The sequence below is a fragment of the Columba livia genome, chromosome 10, assembly GCF_036013475.1.
Source record: "Columba livia isolate bColLiv1 breed racing homer chromosome 10, bColLiv1.pat.W.v2, whole genome shotgun sequence".
NCBI lineage: Eukaryota > Metazoa > Chordata > Aves > Columbiformes > Columbidae > Columba > Columba livia.
This window is the reverse complement of record NC_088611.1, coordinates 4,734,861-4,762,369: the sequence shown is the minus strand read 5'-3', so window position 1 is coordinate 4,762,369 and position 27,509 is coordinate 4,734,861. Positions and strand designations below refer to the sequence as shown.

At 36.1% G+C, this 27,509-nt stretch overlaps 2 protein-coding genes across 3 annotated transcripts in view; one reads left to right on the top strand and one right to left on the bottom strand.

Moving 5' to 3' along the window:
• The window catches only part of CENPP (centromere protein P), a 136,322-nt gene that overhangs the window by 59,716 nt on the left and 49,097 nt on the right, over positions 1-27,509 (bottom strand). The gene's annotated exons all lie outside the window — the stretch shown is intronic.
• ASPN (asporin) lies at positions 3,714-19,298 on the top strand. 2 transcript variants are annotated; one of them, XM_021296469.2, is made up of 8 exons: positions 3,714-4,009; positions 8,426-8,789; positions 10,597-10,709; positions 12,823-13,036; positions 13,366-13,476; positions 15,787-15,880; positions 16,772-16,910; positions 18,093-19,298. In XM_021296469.2, the coding sequence occupies exons 2-8, from the start codon at positions 8,543-8,545 to the stop codon at positions 18,288-18,290; spliced, it is 1,116 nt and encodes a 371-aa protein (XP_021152144.2). In that variant the 5' UTR covers positions 3,714-4,009; positions 8,426-8,542; the 3' UTR covers positions 18,291-19,298. The 2 variants fall into 2 exon arrangements, with proteins under 2 accessions (XP_021152144.2, XP_005508936.2); XM_005508879.4 differs by having other exon boundaries at positions 3,715-4,009; positions 8,519-8,789.

Below are 27,509 nucleotides of genomic sequence, written 5' to 3'. Positions count from 1 at the left end.
TATTCCATAAAAATGCCATGTAACATTATCCAAACTTGTAAGCAGCATCAAAAGAAAGACTAACAATTGACATGTACAGAAACCAAAACTATTTCAAGACCTTCATTCATCACGCGGGTTATTTTTCAGGCAGAGCAGTTTCCTGATCGAGTTAAGTGCACAAATGTTTTTACAGGCCCAAGGAGATGAGCGTCAAGGTGCGAATAAGCCAGCTGGGGGCTTGTTAATCTGCCATTCCCACTCAGAGAAATTTGTATTCATCAGTGGCCTAAGACAGAACGAAGTTAACTTATTCTCCTATGGCAACACAAACTGTCTGCAAGGGTGAAAAATAAGATCTGTCTCTTCAGGTTATTATTTTGCCTCTCCAATGCCATCTTATTGCATGCGCAAAACACATGGTAAGCCTGACAATCACACAGATGCATCTACATACACGCTTGACTTTATAGCTCTTTTTGTACATGATCTCTTCACATAAAAAGCACAGCTTGCTCTTCATACTGCAAGCTATGAATTGCCCTTCAATGTTGACATGCTGCTAAGAAACACCGGGGACTAAAGATTTTGCAAAATGAATCAGTATATTTTGTTGGGGTTTCTAAGTCCGTTGCCAAAAGATGCAAAAAAGTATGCATCCCTTAACAAGTGAAAGATTATTCATGCATGATAATAAATAATTATTATTTTAAATATTTACATATAAATACTGAAGAATCAAGATGAAGTACAGAAACTGAAGAACTGTTTTTCTATACTCAGCTAGTTTAAATGGTAGAGTTCAACTTGAGAAGAGCCAAAATTTAGCTAAAACCAAAATATGCGACTGTACTCCACATGGACTGGTTGCGAGCATGAAAGGAATATGTCATGTTATTAAAATGTGATGGGCAGTCTCCAAGGCAGCTTTGTGCAGTTGATGTTAGATTCATCACTTATGTAAACCACATTTATAAACAGTCCTAGAAAATGAAAAAGTACTTAGTTGGCCTTACAATAACAAACATACACAAGATCAGCTTAAGAAAAAGAGACTGCACTATAAGCATTAGACACGTATGCCAGCATATGCTTGCTTGCTCAGACATATAAAGTAATATTATGCAAATACATTAATTTTCAATAAAGAAATCAAGATAGCATTTTATATTACTGATGTGATAATGTTAAATTTAAACACCGTCTGAATTTTTTTTTATTTGCGTATTTCACCGTAGTCAAAGAAAATATTCTGAACCACAACATGCTAGATATACTCCTATCCTTTGCCTCTGACATTAAGCTCTATTACTCATAAAAATTACGTACATATTTTAAGGCAAAATAGAATTCTAATTTTCAACCAGTTCTTCCATTGGTGGAGATAGAAGTCACTGAAAAAGTCTGAACAAACTGTTTGACCTCATATAATCTTTTAATTATTTAAACATGTAATATGTCATAGGAAAATATACATACATTTGCTTGCAAGGAAAAAACAAAATCTCCCTATTAATGAAACTGCAGAAGCAATAAGATATCATTTTTTATTTTAATAGCATCTTCAGCCACATAATCTCAAATCGATGGCTTTATAACATAGCCAAAAAAGCAGCATTTCATCCTACCTCAAAAGGCTGCAGCTCCGGCCTTTGAAGAGCTGCTACATGTTCTACATAAGGACATTGTAGCCTTACCCTAAAAAGCGAGAGGGACATCGACCCAAGTCCCCAGCACCAATTCACTCGTTTACACACTTCAAATTTCATTCAGAACTCCACAGCTGCCCTGCTGTGCAGGCTCATGTAATGACTTTGCGTCCAAAAGTTAAAGTATACTAGAAACAGTGGTCCTGGAGAGGAATTCTGCAATAGTAGCTAGTTTTTAGTAAACTGGAAATAAGCTGCAAATGTTTAACTGAACAGACTTAAAAATTAAATTGAGAACTACTAGTCTATTTCAGTTTTTAGTATGGCTATCAACAGCTAACATCAAAACTTCAGAATCTGGTAGTCAAGAGACCTGAAAAGGCACTTCTGGGTATTTTAGTTTAGAATGCAATTATAGTCACAATTAAAATACTAAATTTGTTTCTTTGATATTAAACAGTGTCATTACAAGAACAGCACAGTAATGTAAGCAATATTTACTTCTACCATATTGATACTATACATTGTACAAAATATACGGATAACCCTTTACAAGATAAGGCAGTGACATTTTTCCCAGATACTACCGTTCTATATGTCAGCTTCATTATGTAGTATGGCTACAATAAACTTTATATACACAGGCATGTGTTCCTACTACCAGAATCGACTGAAAATAGAAAATAACAATAATAAAAAAAAAATCCAAAATTGAGATGTTTGCTAAATATCAGGATCAGGAAACATCACTGCAAAACTAGGACCAGCTGAAATTGCTGATTCAACACTTTACTACTGAAAGGACAAGTGAAAAAGAAACAACTAGATTTATATCACAACCCTCAAGCCCCACTCTCTTCTATTATAGAGCCAAGAAAGTGCTGGAGGTTTTTTTTAAACAGCAATTTAATACAAATTTGCTCAAGTAAATGCATCCAAACCAAACTATGCAAAACACAGGGGACTGTCTGCTTAGGAAGCTTTGGTTTCTAAATGCAGGCAAGAGAATGCAGATATATGCAATTTAATATTTAAAAAAACTTTAAGACCATCATTCAGATGGTGTGGTAATGGGATTGCTTTTGAAACTGTAATTTCATTCCCTGAGAAAAGTGATAGGGAGAATCTTTTTCATCATTCGTCTGTGCTACTGGAACTGGAACACAGGCAAAAACAATGCAGCGGGTAACACAAGCCTTATCTTGTTTGATATGATAGCACCAAAGCTTTAATTTTTGGCATAGTGCCTCCTTCCTTAAAAAGTAACAGTAGATGAAATAACTAATATGCGTCTTAAACTGTCATTTTGAAAACAGCACCACATTACATGTATATTAAAAAAAAAAAAAAGAAAAAGGAAAAAAAAAAAAGAGAGAAAAAAATAATAATTGCCAGGCTACTCTTCTGCAGCAAGATCAGACTCTTAACAGAAAAAGGAGCCAATTAAGGAACAGATGAAGTCAGATGTGTATGGAACTGAATAGACAAAAAGTATTGCAAATGTAAAGACACAAACTGTTATATCAAAACTTTTACTTTGGGTAAAGTCAATTTGTCCTGCATTTCTGAAGTGCACATAAACAGGCAGCCTGCTCAAGGTAAATAAAGGATAACCCAGTTTCTAAATATTGTGATGTGCATGTCAGTACGAACAATATAACTCAGTGCAAATTCTCAAATACTTCTACTGTCTCTATTTTAAATATAAGATATACTTAATTCCTCATACATAGAAGAAATAAACTATATTGACTAATAAAATCTGATCTACATTTTACATTCTTGAACCATCTTCCCTAGCCAGCTAGCTGCCTACAGAAAGCAAGAGGTACTATTCATACATAACTACACAACAAAGTCCTAATTTTATAACTTCAGAAAAGTTTGGCAACTTTGGTTTACTCTGCCACTGACTAAGCTTTTATACTTCTATTCAAGTTGCGCTTTTTAAAGTATAAGCCTGATTCCATAGCATGAATGACCTGAAATGGACCTCACTGTACTTCCAATGGCCTGATGTCAACTGTTATTAAACTACAGGTTTTACAAAGTCTTCCACTAGATGTCTAGAGTTAAGCCAGAAGTTTTGGCTGTAATACAGGCAGTGATGAAAAACATATGAGTGGCAACAAGTCGTCTTAATATCATTCTTCAGTACTAAGATGGGCTAATCTGAAGCAGCACTTTACTCTGGTATCACCCAGGGTGCCAGGAGGATCAAGAAGTTTGGAAGTGGAATTTTTCTTTATATTTACTTTCCATTTCAGAGAACTCAGCCTAACTTCCTTTTTCTCTATTTTTTTTTTTATATGAAATAACTGGACATAAAGATCTCAGGTGGATTAACACAGTGCTTCCAGAAGAAATATCAAACTTGCAAGGTATGTCCAGTTTGAATGTCTATTCTATATAAATAGCAATAAAGATTTAAGCAACAGGTTGTCAGTCACTATGTGCAGATTAATAATGTCAGGTACTTTAGGGTCAGAAGTACCACTTTTTTATAGAACAATTGAAAATCTACTCTGCAGCTGAAATAATTCAGTATTTACATCTGAGCTGCAAAACAAAAAAAGCTACAGTGAATTATTCAGCTACTAAAGACTTGTCAGGAAGACTTAACCAATTGACAAGGAAAAGTTTTTCCTCTGCTATTACAATCTATGAAAATCTATCCTACAATTATAGCACTTCTTATAGTTACAACTCAGTGTTAATTTTCTGTAATTTGGTACTGAAGTTTAATTTCTGTTTTGTTTTTAAGTAGATACCAGCAAAGTAATTCAAAACAACATATGAGTGAACTGTAGATGAGCTACAATCTAAATGTGCTCATAGATCATATTCAGTAACACAAGAGTCAAGCAGTTTTCCATAAAAAGTAAATATTCTCTAAACATAACTTATTTTGTAAACATGCTATTCATTATTATGCTACATAACTTCAATATTGGACTATTTCTCAAGACAGAATCATTTCTTCAGTAAACTTACCAGCCAAAAAATTTCCTCCTGTTTAAGTAAATTAGCAGAGTGGACAAAGAGTTAAACATAAACTCCTTTTATTTCTGGAATGGGACAATGACTAATAGAACAAGAACTATTTTTAAATATAGCTTTCAAAACAGCTATGGTCTTGCCTTTCTTTGGACAAAATCTGTGCACAGTGCAAAGATTTGTGTTATTAATGAACACAGGATTTTTATTTGCCTCTGCAAAGACCACCACTGTGTTGTTTAAACATTTCCTTTTCAGAAACAATGTCATAGGAAATTTGTCTTCATACACCGGTAACAGAAGCAATTTCTAAACATAATTTAGAGTCTTTTTAAGTCTTAAAACTTTACCTATTAACTCCTTCAGTGTCATCACTGGTAAGACAACATGCTGCGGGACTAGCATGCAGCTGCCAAGGAATCCACACTTACTCTTTTTTGCTTTTGTTTGTTGTTGTTTCTGCACACATCCCTAACAACATCATTTCCATCCTCACAGAGAGTGTTTTTCTTCCCATAATTCCTGTTCAGAGTTTTCATGTCTCAGAGCTATTGCACACTTACATGGGAATTTCCCACACGAGCTCCAAAGGGTTTTAATCATATTACCATACTGTGACATCACCTGCATTTAACTAGTTATAAATGGTAAGTGTTATCCTAAACTAATAGCATAAGAAGTTCCTATCTTCCACATGCTGTTTTTGATATGTGTTTTGGTAAAGATCATAACAGTAGTGAGGATAAGTATGTCCCAAACAATTAGTACGGTGATTTTAGGACTGTAAAACACTTCAGGAAAGGAAGTCAGCTTTACAGTATCTCTACACGTAAAGTGTACACACTCACTTTGGGTGGCTGGTGTTCCAGTGAAAAGGTGCCATTCAGAAGCTTTTTGTGCTGAAGCAGGATTGCTATAAAGCATGCCTAATGAGGAAGTATGTGAGCCCTCCTTCAATTCGCTGCACTCTCTCATACTCATCTTCAATGTTCCAGTCTGTAAAGATGACACCTCAGCCCATCTAACAATTCACCTGTGTCAAGAATGGCTGTCCCACCTCTTCTCCTTCTCTCATTTAACATTCCATTTAACATTCTGACCCCCTAAACCAGGCTGTCCCACACATTCCTTTCTCCTGGCTCTGATATTCTGATGATTCAGTTTGTTTGCCCAGAAAGAATGTTTTCGGTTTTTTTCTTGCTCACAGTAGTTTTGTGCTGGTTTAGTGAGTTCAGTCAGCTCAGTGAACAGCCTGTATGAGAGAAGTGCAGGAACTCCCAAAGAACAGGGAGCAGAACCAGCCTCAGAGGGCAGCAGTGGAACATCAGCACAGCTGTATTCATGAACTGTCCTTTCTGAAACAATTATTTCACAACATTCTCATGATAAATTAATTAAAGTATATCCAGAAAGTTCTCTAGGAACTCAGACTTTAGGCTTTCATTTTCTTTTAGTTCTCTTACTCTTGAAGCTTAAACATGCAGGAAATTTGTTTAAGTTCTTTGAGATGAGCTGCAGAATCAGAGAATTTCTAGAGAGACCTATCAACATCAGTTTACTGGGACACTTAAAACCTCAGCCAGGGAAAAGGGAAAACAAAAAAAAAACCTCCATAAAATCCAGTTCTTTGGAATACATTCTTTGGCAGTTTTTTGGCCAACACAAACCTGGAGCCGACTTGGTTACCACCCCTAACTAGAAAGCGAATTAGCAATAAGGATTTCCTAATGGTTAAATGGGAAGGTGAAGCAAGGGCTTTTCCTCTTTTCCCACACAACTCAGGCTTCCTTCTGTAAAGGGACTTGTTTTCAAGAGATTTAACTCACAGGACTAATACATGTCATCAAGGACATATTGAACGCTACTTTTCTGGAATTGTTTGTGAACAACACGTTTTTCAAGAGTTCAGAATGGCCATTATTCCAATCAGAGCCTCAACCTTTTCATTGTTTGAAATAATGATTAGTTTTTTAATATTTGAAAGGAAATATGCAATCCATTTGCTACGGGAGCAAGAGTGGAAACAGATTTTTAAATTGTTTCATAAGACAACTCTCTAGCACCAGATCCAGAATAGCATTTCAGGAACATAAATGAAAGATTATCTTTCAAATACAGTAAAACTATATATTCAGTACGTATCACAAATGAAGTCAGCAGGGAATTAGAAACTAGATGTACCGAGACATGATACGTGTTACTATGCTTAATATTCTACATGCAGAAAGCGTACAATGATTCTGAATAAAGCACAGAGCCTTTTGTCACTTAATATCTAAGCAGCCAGGGGAAGAAGGCCAGCCAGAGCGCCCATCTGTGAAACCCAACCTTGTTCAAGAACAAGGAGAACTCAGAAGTCCAAAAGGTTTCAAAGTCTTCCTCTCCTAATTAATGGTATGATTAAAGTACATATTGACTGTTTTGCTGAAGCTGAACTACAAGATTGAAAGGGCCAAATGTTCCAAAGGTGTATAGCCAGATAGGACCACAATTCACTCCTAACAAACAAATGTAGGTTCCACATCTTGTTCCCAGCACTGTTTATATTCAAAGACTCTCTCAAGAAAACATATTGTATAGGATTGCAAGTACAACTATAAAATTCTTTCTAGGAACACTGAAAGAGAAAACTATCTTGCACACAAATGAAAATATACAGGAGAAATATATGTGAAGATTCATTTAAGAGATTGTGAAACCAGTAAAAGACACAAGCGCGACACAAATGAGCATGCAACTGTAAGATTACAATAAATATTAAAGCTTGTAGTTATATGCTGCATACCTGCAAGATACCAAGTACACTGTGCTTCTGTTCTCAGACATATATTTGGGGGGAAGGAGTCACTGCATTCTTTAGAAAAGGGTGGGTTTTATGTAACTGCAATACTGTTGGCTTTTTTCTTTTAATATACCCTGAAACACATACAGTTAGAATAGTAGAAATGTATGCAATATGCAGCATTTATATGCTGTTCAGAACCATATATGAGAAACGTCAAAATGACCTTGTACAAAAAAAAGCAATACAAACAAAACCTCAGAGTTTTGAATATGACAAGTCGACACCCTTGTACTCTTTTTCCTGTGGTTGAGAGCCAATGACAAAATGTCTACATAAAGACATTTTTCAGCTATAAACAGATTGTCAAGCATTTAATTAGGTGATCAAACAAGAATCGACATCTGTTTAGTACTTCCCTAGAGAGATCTATAATAGTCTAAATAGAAACATTTTTATAAACAGGATATGGATAATAAAATTTACAGCAGTCCCTCTTGGTTTGCACATTGTGCTGGAGGATCCAAATGACTTTGGGCTTCAGAGGGAAACAATGTGGAGTTGAGGGCTGAATTTACAGTCTTTTCTCACAGTTGAAATACACCATGTGGCAATTCTTACTATCTCTGGTTTACCTGGCATCTAGTTTTATAGGAGTGTTTGGTCAATAAAATAATTTTTAGAATAAAACCAGAGTATGTAGAAAATGCCTAAGGGTTTTGACCTGTGGATCATTATTCAGGTAACACAGTACATTGCAGGACTGGACTCCTGGTTTTCCCAGTCAGGTGTCACTAAAAGAAATCTGGTAAAATTAGAACTCAGAGAAGCGGAATGAAATTGAATTAAGACCTGTAATGAGACAGAATCTGCCATATTTTTCTAAAGACAAATCTACTTTCTAAGTCCTTCATAACTTGTGCATTCTTCTCAGTAACATCGGAAAAAAATAATTGTAGCTGACCGTTTTTCTGCTTTAAAGGTACCCTAACTGATCCAAAACCTTTCTGTCTTCCAGACTGAAGGATCTGCAATTACACAGGACAGATACTTTCAGGTTACATTGACTCTCATTCTTGGTTTGGTTTGTTTGTTTACTTTCTTCTTCAAGATTGGCTATCCTGATTAAGACGACATGAAAGAATACACACTCCTCCTCTTCTTGGCTTTGTGCTCTGCCAAACCTCTCATTGGTCCTTCATATTTTACACTAAAGAATATGATGCTCCAAGATATGGAAGAAGAAGATGATGACGATGACGATGACAATTCTCTATTTCCAACTACTGAACCAATGATCCCGCTAACTCCTTTTGATCTATTCCCAACATGCCCCTTTGGATGCCAGTGCTACGTGAGAGTTGTCCATTGCTCTGACCTAGGTAAGAACGAACTCATGTGTCTGTTCTCCACTGGACTCTCCTTTGGATGAGTTGCCTTTTAAAAGATTAATTCTACAGTTCCATAAACTGAACATTCACATTTTCCTATACTCGTCATTTTCAAAGGGATCTTAAATATTTTCATTTAGGTTTGCAAACCATATCGTGTCCAGCACGTTTTACAACATAAATGTTTTCCCAGTTTATGTGCATCAGTTTAGAAAATTAATAAACTGTTATAGCCACTACCCATTAGCAATGACTTCTATGATAACAGCATAGAATGGAAAAGCATTTAGAATATGTAACAAATAACTTTGGAACTATTTAACCAAATAGTTTATGCACTGAGAACAACCATAGAATGCAAAAATGCTTATATTTACATTTTAGATTACGCTGTCTCCTGTTTCATTTACTTCCATGAAGTTATATCCAAACAGAGAAGCACAAAAGTTTGCTGTATTTTCTGTTTGCATTAGACAAGCTCTTAGTGCCCCCTCTTAAAAAAGACTATGACTAAAGTATTTCATTCACAACTCCAAAGCAACAGGTCAAGTGACAAGAAAACATAAGGAAAAAGAGGCCACAAATAAACCACAAGGAACTTTAACACCAGAGCATAAATGGGGTACAAATAATGTGCTCAGCTTAACAGCCATTAAAGTGAGTATCACTGGTACCATTTTAACCAAAGGCAAATCTGCTGCTGTCACCATGGCAGACACATCCTAGTCCCAAAATGTGAATTCGCTATTAATTGTGTCAATTTGAATTAGCGTTCTTTGAAGTTTTGCCATGCTTTAAGGTAAGTAAATGACTATGCTCCTGCTACTAGCACAGTGACAATGACATTCGTTCTCCTCACAGCTCTGCCACCACCCTAAACTTAATCCTAGACTCTTCACGTCTTAGAAATATTCAGTCAATACATAAATTGTTGGGTTTTTTAAAAAATGTATCATTATTAAGGAATCAGAACAAACTTGCTGATAGCAAGCTGTATTTATTGCATCTGGTTTAAAGATTGCAAATCCCTTTACTTGAGTTTAAACACAGAAAAAACCCTATTAGTAGACTTAATCTTTAAATAACTGTAACCTATTAATTATGGAGTAATTGTTAATAATCTGGACCAGCACTTAATGTTTGATGCATCAGGATTTCCACTCAAAAGAAAGTTACTATACGCTTTTAGTCTCTTCTGCTGATTCAGGATCTCAGATGGCATGAACTGAAGTCTTTGTAACTGAGCAACAAACTGGATTGGGGGATTTATACAACTGGTAGTTCAGTACTGGCAGCTGGAAGAGCATGTTTTGCCTGCTTTTCCCAAGAATACATTTCTCAGCCCTGAGGTTAACTGTATGGCTGTACAAGCAATTGTGCCAGTACAATGGATAGGGCAAGGAGCACTTAAGCGCCTCAAGCCGCTGCAGAGCCCTGTTCCCCAGCACAGAACCACAGCCCCGCTTGCTCCAGGAGTTTCCCTGTGGAACAACCTGTGTGCTGAGGCTGCTCATGTCACAGCTGCGAGAAACCTGCGACCAGCAGCCCACTCACGCTGTTCATGGGCAGGGGCGGCCACACTCCTCCTGACACTATCCACATGCTTCCGTCATATTTCTTACAGAATTAGTTCCTCTCATTACAGAATATTCCCTTCTATCCTTTGCTTTATGTCTGGTTGTATTTTCTTTCCAATCAATCCTCAACAACCTTACTGTGTTTTGTTGTTTAGCAGTTAATTTCTTCAGACTTACATACAAAGATATAATGTTTCTGTTTATGTCACATACTTGAATAGGTTTGACATCAATACCACGCTACATTCCACCAGATACTCGTATGATTGACCTTCAAAACAACAAAATTAAAGAGGTCAAGGAAAAAGATCTCCAAGGACTCACATCACTTTATGTAAGCTTGCTGTTTTCCAAGTTGAAAATCTTATTTAGTGATCTGAAATACTTTGATACTTTATAATACAAGTAATAGTTCTCTTCTCCAATAGTATAAAAAAATAGTCTAACACCTGCATATTTGACTGCTCCCACATAGTAAAAAGCAAATTTCTTTGACCTGTAAAAACTACACTAATTCCTACAACATTCAGAAAACATACCGTATGTATCTTGCCAAAAAGATCCTCAAGATTTATACAGTCCTTAGCATGCACAGAAATACTCCCTACATTTTAAAGGCTTCAAGACAAGTGTTCCTTTTTTCTCTGCTTAACTGTAAAACAGCAGAAAGAACTTAAGCTCACAGAAGAACTAGAATGATACTTTTTGAGGCTATTTTCAAAAGCACACAGCATACAGCTATCACATACACCACTGAAATTAATGTTACAAATCCAACTGACCTGAGAAGAAAACAGACCAGCACTGAACTACCGAAAAAGTCAGGTGCTTTAGTACACACTTAAGTATACACATAGAGACAGGCTTTAAAATTAGCAACACCGGCAATTGATAAACCTAGCTGTTTACAATAATCCCTTCCTATAGCAAGTCTCAGAGGCCTGGAAAGGTAATTAAATCTGTTTAGGAACACTCATTTCCATAAAATGTCACTCTAGATCCAATACCAACTAATACTGACAATTTAAAACTTTCACTGTAAAAATGACAAGCCTGTTCCAAAAGTTATACGAAATTAACAACATTCTACTGCACATTAGAAACACACGAAACACACATTAAACTGACATAAACCAAACCCTTTTCATTCATATTTGATTTCTGAGCAAGAACTGAAAATTCACCAGATCTAAGTGTTTATGAATGAACTTGGTAATTATTAGGGGTTAAGGTAGCTTAGAAAAAATAGGAACCATATAATTCCTTGTTTGCAACGAAGTGCTTCCAGTTCCCCTTGAGTGTCTCATGTCTGAGCACAGAACGGTCTTACAAGCAAGTGCGTGATAAACATACTAACTGCTGTTTGTATTCAGTGTAAAAGATCTTATAGAAACCAACCTCCCAGGATCAAGAAAGTCACTGGAACACATCAGCAATCATCACACTATATATCAGAGTCACTACTTAATTATGTGATAACTGAAGACTCTGAGCTGTTTTGATTTTTCTCATCAGTTAATTTGTGACAAGGCCTAGCAGCATTTCCACTGAAAGCAAAATTTACTTTGTACAACTTGTTTGAGTACTGGTCTGCTTAGCAAAGGCACAGATGGCAACTCGGATTAAGAAGGAGCATTTCCTGTTTATTTCCTTAAGCTATCTCCATTTTTTCTGGAGAAAAAAGGATTAATTCTGTTTTGCTCTGCTTTTTTTCTTCACAATGCCAGAGAGCAAACAAGTTACCAAGAGACCAAAGAATTTTAAAAAAGAACAAAAATAGTCTAAATACGGAAATGCAGAGATGTGATTTGACAATTAAAATAATTTCAAATCACTTGTATTTTGTAGTAACTCATTACAAGTTCTCTGATAACACATAGTAACCAAGGACAAAAAACTGTCCCAAAAAGGGACTAGTGTACTGTACAGTCAAGAGAGACAAACCAAAGAAGCCGAAAAATTATCGCAAATAAGATACAAATTCATGTGCATATATCAGCTGTATACAGACATTACCTTTTAAGAAATGCAGATTAAATGCCTGACTTCTATTTTGCAGCATTATGCTGAAATAAAAGATTAAATTCAGAGTTTTGAGAAAGTGTCTGCGTTAAGGAACAACAACAATAAAAAAAGAATACAACTGCCATACAATCCCACAAAATATATGAAGAAAAACGTACCATTTTGCTAATTCTCGCCATTAACACCTTGTCACCTCTGACTAGTTTTTCTCTACCTTCTATCATAGTTGATGTTCCAGCTTTCAGGTTCTTTTTAGCTTTTCACAATCAAGTAAAATGCCCAGAGTTTGGTATGATGGAAAATTAAGATATTTTAAATACTTCATTGCTAAATTATATATCAAATTAATGACTTAACATTCATAATCATAACATTCTTGTATAAATAAATTTTCTTTGTATTGTTCTTCCTATATCTCATAGGCACTGGCTTTGAACAACAACAAAATAACCAAGATCCATCCAAAAGCCTTTCAATCAACGCAGAAGCTACGACGACTCTATCTGTCCCATAACCAGCTAACTGAGATTCCAACAAATCTACCAAAAACTTTAGCAGAGCTCAGAATTCATGCTAATAAGGTTAAGAAAATCCACAAGGATGTATTTAAAGGAATGAAGTCTCTACATGTTTTAGGTAAGTCCAATTAAGTAGAAAAGAAAATGTCTTTATCAAAAATTTAACATACTATATACAGTTTTCATTCAAACTTTTTCCCAATGTGGAAACGACCTTTCACAATGTGATTTCTATGTGAGGTTGCTACGTAAATCAAGTTTCTGGTAACCCTGCAAGCCAAGTTAGACGGCCTTCATTCTCTGAAAGCTGTGACTTTCCCCCCTCAGAATAGGCAATCAAAGCGAAACATTAATTAATGCTTAGAACATCAGAAGTAATAAATAAAATTAAATCAGCTGTGTCTAATGCACACAAAATTCCTACGCTTTTTTTTTCCCCTTGGACAGAAATGAGTGCAAATCCTCTTGACAATGATGGAATAGAGCCAGGGGCTTTTGAAGGAGTGAACATCTATCATATAAGAATTGCAGAAGCTAAATTAACTTCAATTCCTAAAGGTATGCTTTGTTTTACCTTTTCTATTTTACCTATACCAGTATACTCCTAAATCAAATGCTTTAACATCTATATGATTACTAAAATATTCATTAATTGATTACTACCAAACCACCTCCTAACTTATTTTTCTTCTTGTACCTAGTATCCAATTCTACACACGAGAAGCACATGTATGCACAGGCTCACTCTCCAGCCCCCTCCCCACCAGGCACAGGCCGCTCATTCCTCAGTCATCCAGAGACTCTTCTCAGGAGCAACAATGGGAAAAAATAAGATGTCACTTCATATCTTCCACATCAGCCTCCCAAAAATCCTTACAAAGAGAGGATAAACCCCCCTGATATTTGGTCTGAGTCACAAGGGATACAGAACTCCCACTTCCTTTATGCATTTAAAATGAAACCCCCAAATGTCTACCTTCAATTTGCAACGTTTCAAGCGATTCTGGAGCTGAAATATGTTCTGCAATATAACCACCTTAACGTAAAACCCAATACAGTGGTTTATACATCTTTTGATGGGGTTCTACTAAGTGAAATTAAACGTTAATATTATAATTACATTCAACATTATATACTACAAAAGTAAATCACTCCTTTATATAAAATAATTTAGTTATGATTTGGAGGTAGCAATAAATTAAAGCACTAACTTCATAAATCACTGACCTCCACACACAAGGCAGTAGTATGAAGGAACTCGGTACAACACTCTATCTGCATTTTCTGTAGGTCAACGTAGTATTTAAACACATTCTCATTATTTTCAACTGCTCAAAACTACTAGCTAAGAAAAAAGGGGGGAAACAAAGCATAATGCTATATCATTCATTAATTTACAGGGAAACTAAATGTTGGATCAAGCTATTCAGATAAATAGCTTGAGTTTTATTCAATTTTTTAATCTTCTTGTAGACAGACACATATGCAAAAGCATGTCTGTGGAACACTAAAAAAAACCCCAACAACAAACAAAACCAAGTCACCCCAATTGTTCAGGTAATTTTGAGATCAGAAGCTATCTGGCTGCCTATGATAACACTCCCCAACATACAAACACACACTTCTACATTCTCCTAGCATCATCATAATACCATCTCCTGTCACCTAGAACAAAAAAATGTATATAAAATGATTCAGATTTTATAGCACGTTGTCCAATATGCGGTGTCAAATGCATAAACAAATCTTAAGCAGAATTTCATGATGAATACATTTCTACACAAATGGAAATGAAGTTTGTAGGTCCTTATATCTGCAAATGCTGTAATGGCACAATATGGTTAAAAAAATGTGACTTACAAACTGCACCTAAAGTCTAAAATGGACAGCTGGGTAGTCATCCCTCTTCATATTGTAATTCAAACATAAGCAGCACCCCAAAGAAATTTAAATTGGAATGTAAATGGGAAAAAAGCCCAACCAAGCAGAGACCAAAGCATGCCAGCTGGCACAGACAGACTGCAAAGCATCCCCCTTTCCTTCAGGACTGTAACGCTACAACAAATATCAACGGCAACAGTAGCCGTGCTCCCCTAGGCCTGATCAGTCACACAAAGATGTGGTTTGTCTTGCTTGGTGTCAGGGTGCCATCTAGACAGGAGCCGGGAAAACTGAACGCAAGATCAGCAAATAGAAATTCTAACTTGCAACTGTCTTCCCCTGCCCTCACTGAAAGGACACTGTAAACCAGATTCTCCACCTCCTGGTCCATTCGCTGACCGTTCTAAACTGGGACTATTTGGTACCACATCAGAAAACATTCTGTATTTGTATGGGAAAGGGCGTACCAAACATCTCATTGTGCTCAGGGAATTCTGAAAGCTTTCCTCCCAGATCACACCTTAGGAGCTGTAACAGTGTAACTTACATAGTGTGGAAGAAAACACAGATCTACAAAAAACTGCCACGGGTTCCACAGGAGCTGGATTTTGAATACCAACTGTTAGATAACTGCACATAACATACAATTTACATCTTCGACAGGCCAACCAAAAGTACATGAAAGCCATTATAAAGAAAGCTAGCAAAATTATGCCAAATTTTGGAACCCTGAAATCTTAACATTAGCATATGCACTCCTTTATTTTTTTTAAAGTTACTCTTTACAATCAATTTTTTTTTTTTTTTAAGTAACATAACTGTATCTAACACCCATTTATTTGATGCAGACACCCCCTTCACCCACACCTCAAGATTCTTCACCCAATCATAAACACGAAGGAAAGAAGCTGTTTGGAACATCATAAATATTCCAAGAAAAATAAGTTGACTTATTTTTCTCATACTGTGCATTTGTTTTTTCATCAGATTTGCCCTCCAGTCTACTGGAACTTCACTTAGATGACAACAAGATCACAGCAATTGAACTTGAAGATTTTAACCGGTATAAAGACCTTCAGAGGTAAAATTCCTATGCAGAATATTTTTATTTGATTAAAGGTCATAGCTGGTAGGATGTCCGATATAATAAGAATTGCTGTAACTAAGAAAAAAAACCAAACCACAAAACCCCACCATACCCAAAACAAACACCAGCCTTGTTATTACATCTCCTGCCTACAGTTTACAACAGAAGTGGATGTTAAGAACAGCATCTGATTACAAAATGTAATAATTATAAATTCCTACCTCATGGCACCTGGGTGTTGTGTAATATAGCGTGGCTTTTATATAATATCTCTTAATGTGCTAGTAGTAATATACCTCAATTAAGCTGGAGTCTTACAGCAAAAAATCTAACTAAGGTCTCAATTAAGGAAAATGTGAAAGTAGTAAAGATGGTAGTCCCGCTTATTTCTAAAAAACAAAGTTTTTGACTAAGCTATAGATATACATATATAACTGCCTCTTCACAAGACTTGCTCGTCTTTGGCTGTTTATTAGAACACCACATCTTATTACTGTGAGCATACTTTGTAGACAGACTACTTGATAAAAGGGCATCATTTATGTTACAAGCACATTTATTGACATGCGTCATTTTACCTCTTGCCACTAAAAGCAGAAAAACTGCATGCAAACTGGGCAATTGCTCTCATCATGCTGGCTGCTGCCCTTTAAACTCAGATTAAAATAAGAAGAAAAAATATTTGTTTGTTTTGGGTTTTTTGTTTGTTTGCAATTTTGTGTTTTTTTTTGGTTTTCTATCAGAGGTAAGATTGCATCATCTTTCCCCATTTCTTCTTTTCCCTATATCTACTCTTGAGTATTTGAATCTTTAAAAAAAAAAAAAAAAAGTGCTGTTGTGAATCTCAATTAATCTGTAATTAAAAGTTCCTTTTTCTATTTCTAGGCTAGGCCTTGGGAATAATAAAATCAAAGATGTGGAAAATGGGAGTTTTGCCAACATACCAAGTATACGTGAAATCCATCTTGAAAAAAATAAGCTCAAGAAAGTTCCTCCTGGATTACCCGAGCTGAAATACCTGCAGGTCATATATTAAATTTAATAGAAAGCTCTGCTGGTTATGAGTTGGTTGACTTTCACACTGTCATACTGATTAGGACATAATTAAAAAGCATAATTAACTGAGATGGCTCTCATACTAGGAAAACCTGAAATCATATACATACCCAAAGAAACAGACAAGATCGAACCGCACGAACACTTCTTAGAAAAAAAAAAAAGACAACAACATGCTACACCCAGAAAACGTTATCAGAACATTTGTTACAGATTTATTATCGTTTCCATATTAGCAAGCTAGAGTAGAAATTTCTCTATTTCCACACTGAAAAGCCCTAAATCCAAAGAAAATAATGCGACTGAAGTGATAAGATTTTTAAAACTATTTTGAACTCAATAAATTCTGCAATAAAATGCTTTTAAAACACGTTTAATTCCTGAAATCTGGAGTAGCAATTAAAATCATGTCTTATAAGACGACCTTAGGATACAGAGCAGAGCAAAGCTTGGGGAAACATGAGGAAATGCAGAGATGACAGAGTGCAGCATAAGCTATTTGGCTAAAGCTTTTACCTCTGAACTTCACTTCTTTCTGTTTCTCATTTCACTCCTAATTAAAGTCTTTTGAGAGACAGATAGATAAATAGATTTAAAATATGAACTTACAATGTAATGTTAAATTAGATACACAAAAGAATTCTGTCATCAAGGTACATTATTTTACTTAACAAATTCTAAATTCTACTATCACAAGCCCATTCTTTTTATTAATTTAAGCTACAACAGCATTAGACTTGTTCCTATAACCATACCAACAAATCTAATACAAACTTTTCTAGAGAATACTTTTTAAAATTAATGAAATCACTGACATTTTGCATCATGGGAGAATATAATATTGCATTATAATTCTTAATGTAAGAAAATCTAAATCTGCATTTTAGGAGAATGTTCCATACGAACAGAGTCAAATTATTCTGACAACTCACTGACAAAATGCCATCTAATTTCTTTTCGTGGGAGAGATGGTTTCAGGAGGGAGATATTTTTTAAAAAGTTAACGGAAATTTTTAATTCCTGTTACTATTAAGGTCTGTATCCAACTGATCTTATAGCAAACCTCAGTTATCTATATGTCAATGAATGTTTAGATATTTTTCCCATTTATATACTAACTATTATATTTTATTTTTTCTTATTGCTGCAGGTAGTCTTCCTTCATTCAAATCATATTGCAAAGCTGGGAGTGAATGATTTCTGTCCAACGGGAAGAAGAAAGAAGAAAGCATTATACAGCGGCATAAGCCTCTTCAATAATCCTGTAAAATACTGGGAGGTTGAGCCTTCAACTTTCCGTTGCATTTTAGCCAGAAACAGTGTGCAACTTGGAAATTTCCTCAAGTGATACCAAAGTTGGTCATTTCAAAAAGCAGCTTTTCCAAATCAGTTCTACAATACTTGAAATTTGCAGAAAAATGGCAATTTTACACTATTTAACCAGTTTACAAAGTATTTACTATTTCAGAGATAATTAATTAGAAACAACATGTTAGTAGGATCTGTTGTATTATTTGACGATGTTCAAGCTACATTTGAATAATTTAAACAAAAGCCTTTATGAAAGGACTCTTGGAAGTGCAACTGGAAACTGTATTTGATGTTTCCTACTATAGACGTTTAATTCTTTACTTAAATCACATAGTTTTGACAAATTCTTCCTTTCAAATAAATTCTAAAAAGCAAGTGGAAGTGACTATTTCCACAGTAAGGACCTTTGCCTCTGCCAAAAGTGTAAGAAAAGTTGCAAAAAAAATAAAATCAGACTTCAAGAACAACTTCCAGCAAAGAGGCAATAAAAAGATAGGGGATTGTAAGGTCTTGTGTCTCCGTACTGGAATATGTTTTGATAATCTATTAAGTGAGATAAAGGCGGTTTTTGTATCAAGAACTAACACGCAAAAAAACGTTTAAAGTTTCTGGTACTTTTTCTTGCAACTTTAAGAGGGAAACATCCTCCGGTGTTTTGATATCAATATAATTTGATGCACTTTGAACATGAAAAAGTAGGATTCAAGATTTATCATATGCTTCAAGCTTAATAGGAATGATTATTAAACTCCCTTTAGGCCAGCACAAACATTTTATTTTATCTATTATCATTGTAATCATGTTTTTCATTTATTTTTTTCCTCTTTTATATTTTTACATCACACGGGTTAAGAATCCCTCATTAAAGTAAGTACGTTAAGCCTGCTGAACGCAAGCAGATCGCTGGAACTCGGCTGCCCTGATTTCTTATGCAGGTCAGCACACACAATTCTCAATACTGACAGTACTGTAGAAAATGGGTATTTTATGTATCTATTTAGTGTATATTTGCTATTGGGATTCAAAATAAATTAAATAAACTTGAGGAATACTTGCATTTGTGTACTTGATTACATTATAGGTCATGTCAAAACATTCAGAGACTATGAGCAAACACCTGACTCTTCTCTAGACATTCTCTCTATTCTTGCTTTTTCCAAATCTACGTACCTTGCAGATCATTTATCACTGCTGTTCTTCACAAAGTTAAAAATTCACGGCTTTATTTGAAGCATCTACAGGAAATGACACAGACTAGCAGTAGAAAAAAAATACTACATAGAAACCAAGCAATTCACAATCTCTCAGCCTTTCTATCTCCTCCCTAAGTACATTAAAAAAATAAGTATCAAGTCTAACATTATTTGTTTCACCTGCCTGGTCTCTTTGTATTTAATATTTTGTTAGGACTACTATGCTGTTGAGACCCAAAACCACACGGGGAGAGGAGGAAGAGTGGGCCAGGAGAGGCTGCTACTGAAGAACGGGTTTTTGCAAGCAGAAATTCTGTAAAGCACTTCAAGGCAGAATAAAAACAAACAAAAACACTAAAACCAAAACAAATCTGCAGCTCACCAAGCATCTTTCTCTTTCTAGTTTCTGAAGATGGTTCTAAGGAGTGCATTTCCCAGCAAATCACATGGGGAAAGCAGTGATCAGTACTGAAAATAGTAGCTCATTAGTATATTATTCATCAGTTGGTCTGGTTTATATCTTGGACTTCTTTAGGCACAGCTATGTCATCATGCGTGAAGAGCTATGATCTCTAAACATAAACCGGTGTCAAAAGACAAGTCTGATGTATATATAGAAAAAAAAGGCAATACTTCGGTAGATTTTTCCACTAGGAATTAGTCACTGCACTTGTAGGAAAGACAGAACTGTTGATGTACAGTTCAAACAGGGAGTGCATTCCTGCTTTTACTGCAACTCTGCTTTCCCACTGAGTCTTTCCCACATTGAAAAGAGTAAGGGCAGAAATAATTAACCGAGAATGAACTGGCATAGTAACAAAGAATAACACATACTAGTCATTTACCCCAGAGTAAGTCATGATCACACAAAATCTTTACATTCATACTCAAGAAGAAGGACCTGCTACTTCATGGTAACAGCCCAAGTGCACATTCAGAGCCGCTGGGAAATACCAGCCTTCTCTTCAAGATGGGATACCCTGCCTTATACAACCAGAAACAGCTCATAACCCCACACCAGAGAGACACAGCATTGTCCATAACAACATTAAAATCTGAAATAAATGCCCATTCTTATCCTGAACCAGCTGAAAAGCTGAAACCCTTAATATTCCACCGAAGGTTCATTGATTGTAGAGTTTACTATCTAAAGATAGATGGAAGGCAAACAAAGGATGAGGCAGGAAAGTTTATACATGACTGGAGGGTAATCAATAGCCAAAAGAGATATGAGAATCTTCTAGTGAAGAAGAGTGGTCAAGTAGCAACATACCAGCAAAAAGAAGTTAAATCCTAGAGAAGGTTAAGAGTGAATGGAAGGAAAATTTCCAACACTTTATCTACTTTGTAGAACACTAAGTTAACAGTTTTCACCTTGAATAAGTGGGGTAAAAGTGCACTTCAATCAAATCTTCAGTTGAAAGCACAAAGAGCAAGCACAACGCTAGTAAAAAGAACAGAACTGATAACAGAAAAATCATTACCTTTATATTAATCACTAGTTTAAATGTATTCTTAAACACTCATGCTATCCTAGTTACACCAATTCAGCAAAGAGAATATAAATAAAATAGCTGATTCAAATTTTGCAGGTTAACTAAAAGAATAAACTCACAGTATAATGTAATCCATTACTCTACACTAATTTAGTTGTAAGGAAACATAACAGAGAAAACAAACAATTCCTTATCTAACTGAAGCTTATGGAATGTTGCCAAGACTAAGACCTTTAGGAAGATGCACTAAGTTCTGAACAGGTGCAGAACAACTGCTGTGTCCTTTCGTTAGCCTGCACATCTCTACCCCAAAACAGGCCACTTCAACCAAACCAACGCCAGTAAACCTACTCAGCAGCAAGGAGCTCTTGAAAGCACTTACCTATGTTCTCAGTAAATCTTAATACCTGCATTTTGCATAAGATTTCCAAACATAACAAAAGCCCACAGGTGAATAAGTTGCTACATGAAAAAATAAAATCCCTCTTGCTTTTGTTCAAGCTGCCTGCATTCCTATGACTAACTGCCAGGCACATGAAAGAAAATCCACTGGGCTTCTTGGCCTCCTAAGGCACGAGTTTGGGCTGAGGTTAATTAACCCTCCTAATACAAACTCCAGACAGCGTCCCTCAGTCTTGGACCTCACCTGAAAACTTCCTCAGGGCATGGCTTTGGCAGAATAGCCCTAGTACCTAGAAATCAGGGGTTCTTTACCAGTACTCTCCTAAGAGTTTCACCAAACTTTAAGTCCAGTGTTGGAGTCAACATAATGGGAAAGCTTTATAAAACTGTAGCAGAGCCCTAAAAGGTAGAAGACTTTATAGTCTTGATCTTATGCTTCCAAAGCCTTAAAAACTCTCTTGCCTTCTTATTCTTTCCTCTTTGCCATGCATTCAGACCGAGAAAGGCTCTCTACGGTCAGCATCCATAGATACATAAAACATCCATAAAAGAAACAGCAACACTATTTTGAAGATACTACCTCCACTCTCACACTTAATGAATAATCTTGAAAGGATTTTATCAACTGCTTAGCCTCTCATAATCTTCAAGGCAAATTCAGCTAGCTCTGAAGTTTAAAAATCCATGACTTAAACTACATTAGCAATTTTGCATTAAGGCAGTTAAGTATAAATGGTTCACGCTGTCTCCCGTAAGAGTTATTTTTAGAGAAAAAGAGTAATTTCCTGTATTATGTCACATAAATTCATAGAATGTCTATCACCTATGAGAAAAAAAATAGGTTTAATGACCTTCCACTATTTTAAGATACCATTCTTCAGCTAGAATTTGCAGGTAATAATAACTAATATTTGACACACCTTGTACCTTTGGCATAGTTTAACATAAACCCATGTAGACGTAACAATGACATACAGGCATTACAATATAAAATACACCTTACACAGTAATGATTTCTGAATGCAGAGCAATGAAATTACAGAATAATAGCTAACTAATGATAATACACTGATGTTCAATGGTCTTTCTGCAGAAAAATGCAGTTCAGTATCAAGAGATAGGGAGAAAAACTGTCAAGCAATCAACTCCACTTTACATTCTACTCAGATGTTATAGAAAAAGGAAAGAGGGAGAAATAGATTTGATCTAAATCCTTCTAAGAGTCTTCTCTCACTACTTATTCCTTGTTCAAGTAACTACATTCCTCTAATTAAAAAACCAACCAATCAATCAAAATTATTCTGTCTAAGATTTCCAGACTTAAATAGGCTTCTCTCTTCTAAAAATCTCTCAGATCCCTACAAGAAGACAACTAATACATTTCACCAGAGGATGGCAGCCTATTGTTACCAATAGAAGGAAAAGTAATTCTAAACTAATAGCCCAGTAAACTTCACAAATACTGATTAAGCTGAGTAGCCTATTTGAGTACTAAAGTACTATTTGAATACTTCTAAATATTGAGTCTTATGTCCTGCTCTATACCATTAACTTGCCAAAGAATGAAATAACCTCATCTCTCTGGGTCTTCTCCCTGTCTTTCCCCTGAATGCATTACTTTAAACCACGGCAATACAAAGAATAACACCAAAGTTACACAACATTAGTAGACAAATAACAACAAACCTAATAAGATACTGAAAGCCTAAAGAATATAAGGTACTACCAAATCAAGATTTTATCTTGCACCATCAGCTATGGCAAGTGTTTAACATGTAAATGAAAACATACATTCACAAAAACAGGATTTCTTTCATATCCATATTGAAAAGCCAAACAAATAAAAACAAAATTTTGAAGTGTCAAACCACTTCAGTTTGAGATATGTTTATTCTGCAAGCAAGACACTTAATGAAGAATTGTTTTGCGAAGATACCTACACCATGCAGCCCTCAATGTCCCATTCGGCCTCATATCCTTAATGATATTAGTCCCAATGCAGTATCTTCTTTATTTCCTTCACAGGAATTTATCCATAGGTTAGAACTATGGTTTTAGAATCAATTACTTGGTTGTCCACAGACTAGTGTATGAAACTCACAGATCATCAAGGTGCTTTCTCTTGCTGCTAAACAAGTTAGAGAAGGTGAAGAAGTGTTGATTTTCCTTCTTTATTCCAGTATTAATAGTCTTCCTCTTCTACCCAGCTGTCAATTTAAAAACAACCTGCAGGAATTCAGTGTATCTGGCAAATTGGCTAAAAGCATCCACTCTGCTCAGAAGTGTCAGGAAAGAGAAAAGGACAGACAGACAGAGTACAGCTATTTGGACATCACATGACTTCATGAAAAAAGAGTTGTAGAATCATAAAAGCACAATGAAGTATGGGCTGGATGAGCAGACAGTGAGGTGGACTGAAAACTGTCTGAACAGCAGGGAGCAGAGGGTGGTTTTCTAGTGAATTCTAGTTGGAGGCCAGTAACCTATGTCCTAAGAAGCAATTTCTGCTCTGTCTCTGTGATGCATTTGACCCCCCCTTATCAAAACAGCAGCAGGCTCCAAAGGAGGTAAAGATTTAAGCTGTAGCTGGGCGATGAACTCCTTTTACGAAACACACAAAGGAGCAGAATGACACAGTGAACACCGATGAGTTGTGGGTGCAAGGAGTCTCATGCAGACCTTTCCCACTCTATGCAATTTGACTATGAGCCAACCACTTTATTCCATGAACATGTCAGCCTGGGTGAGCCTGCTTTGAGCTCTCCCTGTTGGACAAGCGTGGCTGCATGGCAATGGTCTTTCACTAATCACAGATCACTGGATGCGCCCAATTTAAGTTTTATATGAGCCATTTAGCTTACATAAGTATGTTTTAAATTGAATTAATCACTATTATAAGATTGTGTGATTTTTAGTATACTTAGCAGCTACATTTGCTGAAATCTTAAACTGCATGTTGTAAAGTTCCACTCACATTTACCAAATTTGTGTCTACTTGAGCAAAACAAAGCAGCTACAAACCATCACCAACACCTGCAAGATAAGGCCTGTTTTGTATCTCATTGAGCAAAACAGGATGCACTCAAGCAAAATAACATCTTCAAGGCCAGCACAAAGCAGCTACAAACTATGAACAATGTCTGCTGCCAAACAAGATAAGGGCTTGTCTGAAGACAGTGAAAGAATCCAACAAGAAGTGAGAAGATCCCAGACTCAAATATTACTATTACATCACGTGAGGGGCAGGCAAATAGTCTGTAAGGGCATAATTACCCAGGGACTTCTATGCTCAGTTCAGCATCTCTTCGAAGGCATGCAGCTTGAGCCAACTCTGCTGCTGTACTACTCCATTGAATTCTTTATTTCTACGAAGTTCAATGCCTAAGAGTTTGCGTTGAGAGACCTAGGATTCCATTCTCGTCAACCTAGAATGCGCAAGAGTTTACTTCAAGAGACTGGGGATCCAGACTCTGGAGCAACCTGGCACCAGACCGCTAGAGGGGAGGTAAGCAGGTTGAGATGCAGCACGATGGAACTTGGAAATCCTAGCCAAGCAATATAAAGAATTGGCTGTGCACATATAAGCCTTTGTCCATAAACACATATGCCCTTACCTGTTTTCCCTTACCCACATGTCTCTTAGACATAAACCATTGACCAAATCTGGGACTAAGTTTGGATCCAGCTGCACCTAGATTCCTCTCTGAGAAGTTTAGGAAGCAAAGGGGTCCATTCTGAAGCTTGTGACTCAACAGGAAGAGCCTTCCTCTACTCTTTCGCTTCTCCTGTCCCGGTACCAATCATTCTAAACCAACTCTGACTCAGTTCTCCTTGGCATATTTCCTCCATGCAGCAAGTAATAGAGTGAACCTTGCCATTGAACTGTTAAGTCACACTTTTCTTCTAGTGATCTAAACACTGCTCTGCGGCCAGCAGACCCTAAATCAGCCATTTGTGACCCCCTTAAAGACAGCAATTACTAACATTAAACCATGTACCATATTCATTCAGCCATAGGTGGGCATTTAAGCTTCTAGCTATTATCTTGATATTTACTACCAGCAATTCTACAAGTAGTTGTATTCACTAGAATCTGTCAAAAAGACTTCAAATATCTCAGAGAAGACTGCCCAGTCGAACAAAACCAAGAGGTCTCAACTTGCCAAGTTTTAACTATGTCAGTTTGTTCTATTACTCAGTTTCTGAATATTTTCTCATGTTGCCCTGACATTTAAAACAAATTAAAAAATCTACTTCACAAGTGTTTGTTTTCAATCACAGATTAATAAGGACAAAAAAAATTAGTAACACAAGTTGATTTCTTTTAAAGTTCAAAGAAAAGAAAAAAATTCAAATGGAAATACTAAGAACACCACCACACATCACCACCCACAATTTCACAGTCTTAAGAGCAGATTCCTGGTTAAAATATTGCACTATTTATCTGGAAAAAATAAGGTATACCACAACAGACAAATATTAATATTTCCATTGCATTTTGATCAGAACCTAACACCACCATGATAATAAAAGCAATGGTAAACTATAAAATAATTAAATCATATTCTGAAGTCCTTTTTTTTTCCTCCTTCTCTATGTTCAGAATTTAAGATTGCTTTTTGGGTTTGTGGGTTTTTTTCCCCTCCTTTCTGGGGAGACTAGAGGTTTGAGAACAAAGCTGCTAATAGGAAACATATGGAAAAGCCCTGGAGTATAATGAAAATCTGACCCTAATTCCAAATGCCACGTATCACATTCCACTGTCTAACATTATCTGCTAAGATAAATGTATGATTTGCCCTGCATACTCTATGAATCACCTGAGATGGAAGACAATGTTAACTATAAAATAAACAGAAAGGCTTTCATGATATTTAAGAGACTTCCAAAACTAATCAATATTTTGAAACAAGTTGAGATGTTTCTTAAAGCTCATGTTAGCCAACAAAAGATTAGCTCAACAGAACATGCTGCCAACAGACAGACTTGTTGCAGTTTTTCATATAAAATATGAACAGTTCCACTCAACTGAACAATGCAATCCTGGATTTAACCATTATGGTGCTATGACTGCAGTGGGAATACCATACAGCCAGGTCTTCCTATTCGGGGACACTTTTTCTGTCTCATCTTCTTATCCAGGAGAAATTTGAAGACACTGAGATTTCTGGAACAGCCACACTGTGGATGCATTTTGACGAGACTCCCACACATTTCCACACACAGCTAAATCTTGCCACAAACTCCCTGTGCATAAGCAGCAAATTTAACAAGCCTGGATGCATTAGACTAGCTGCATATATATAGACCATCTACGCATCTTGTGCTGCTTGTTTCATACCCCAGAGTCACTAGGCATGTACTACTTGTCACCTATACAATGGTTTCTATCAGAGTCAAGGGGAGAAACATTGACATTAAAATGCTCTCTTCACAATGACATTTGCAGTAACTGCTAAGAAGTTACATTCTCTGTTAAGCATGGAAAAAATGTGTAGCTGACTAGTTGCCAAAGGATGCAAAATTTCCTGAGGGACAGAGAGGGAGCAGGTCACCGACACAAGCATGCACTTGCCTCTTAATTGTTCAGCCTCTGTTATTTCCAAGTGCTTTTTAGAGATAGAGACCAATGAAAATATTTTCCTTCCAGAAACACTCTTCACAGGATACCTTAACTCTTTTGGTTCTCACTTGTGGAAAAGAAAATTGGCCTGCCATTCTAAAAGATATTATTTTATGAAAATTTATATCCTGTTTAGGCCACCAAGAAGAACATCCAGACACCATACCACTCTTCTTCTGTCAGCTCTATCTTCTACTGTGTTCTTTCTATTCTACAAGATGAAACAAGGAACAGACTAAGAGACTCATGGGTCAGTAACAGAGTAACTTTTTAGCATGAAGAAAGTGAAGAAGCCACTTATGTATCAACCTGATACAGTAGATGCAGAGATTCAAGAAGTGATATAATAACTTAGTATTCTACAAGAATAATAAAATCATCTACTAATTTCTCCAGCAGCAATACTATGATGTATTATAATTGTGGCTTGCTCAAGAAAATGTTAGTGTGTAATAGCCAGAAATTAATGATTTCACGAAAGCTTACTTTGCTTTTTGGAATAAATATTTTTCATTTATAATTTAAGACAATACACACAATTT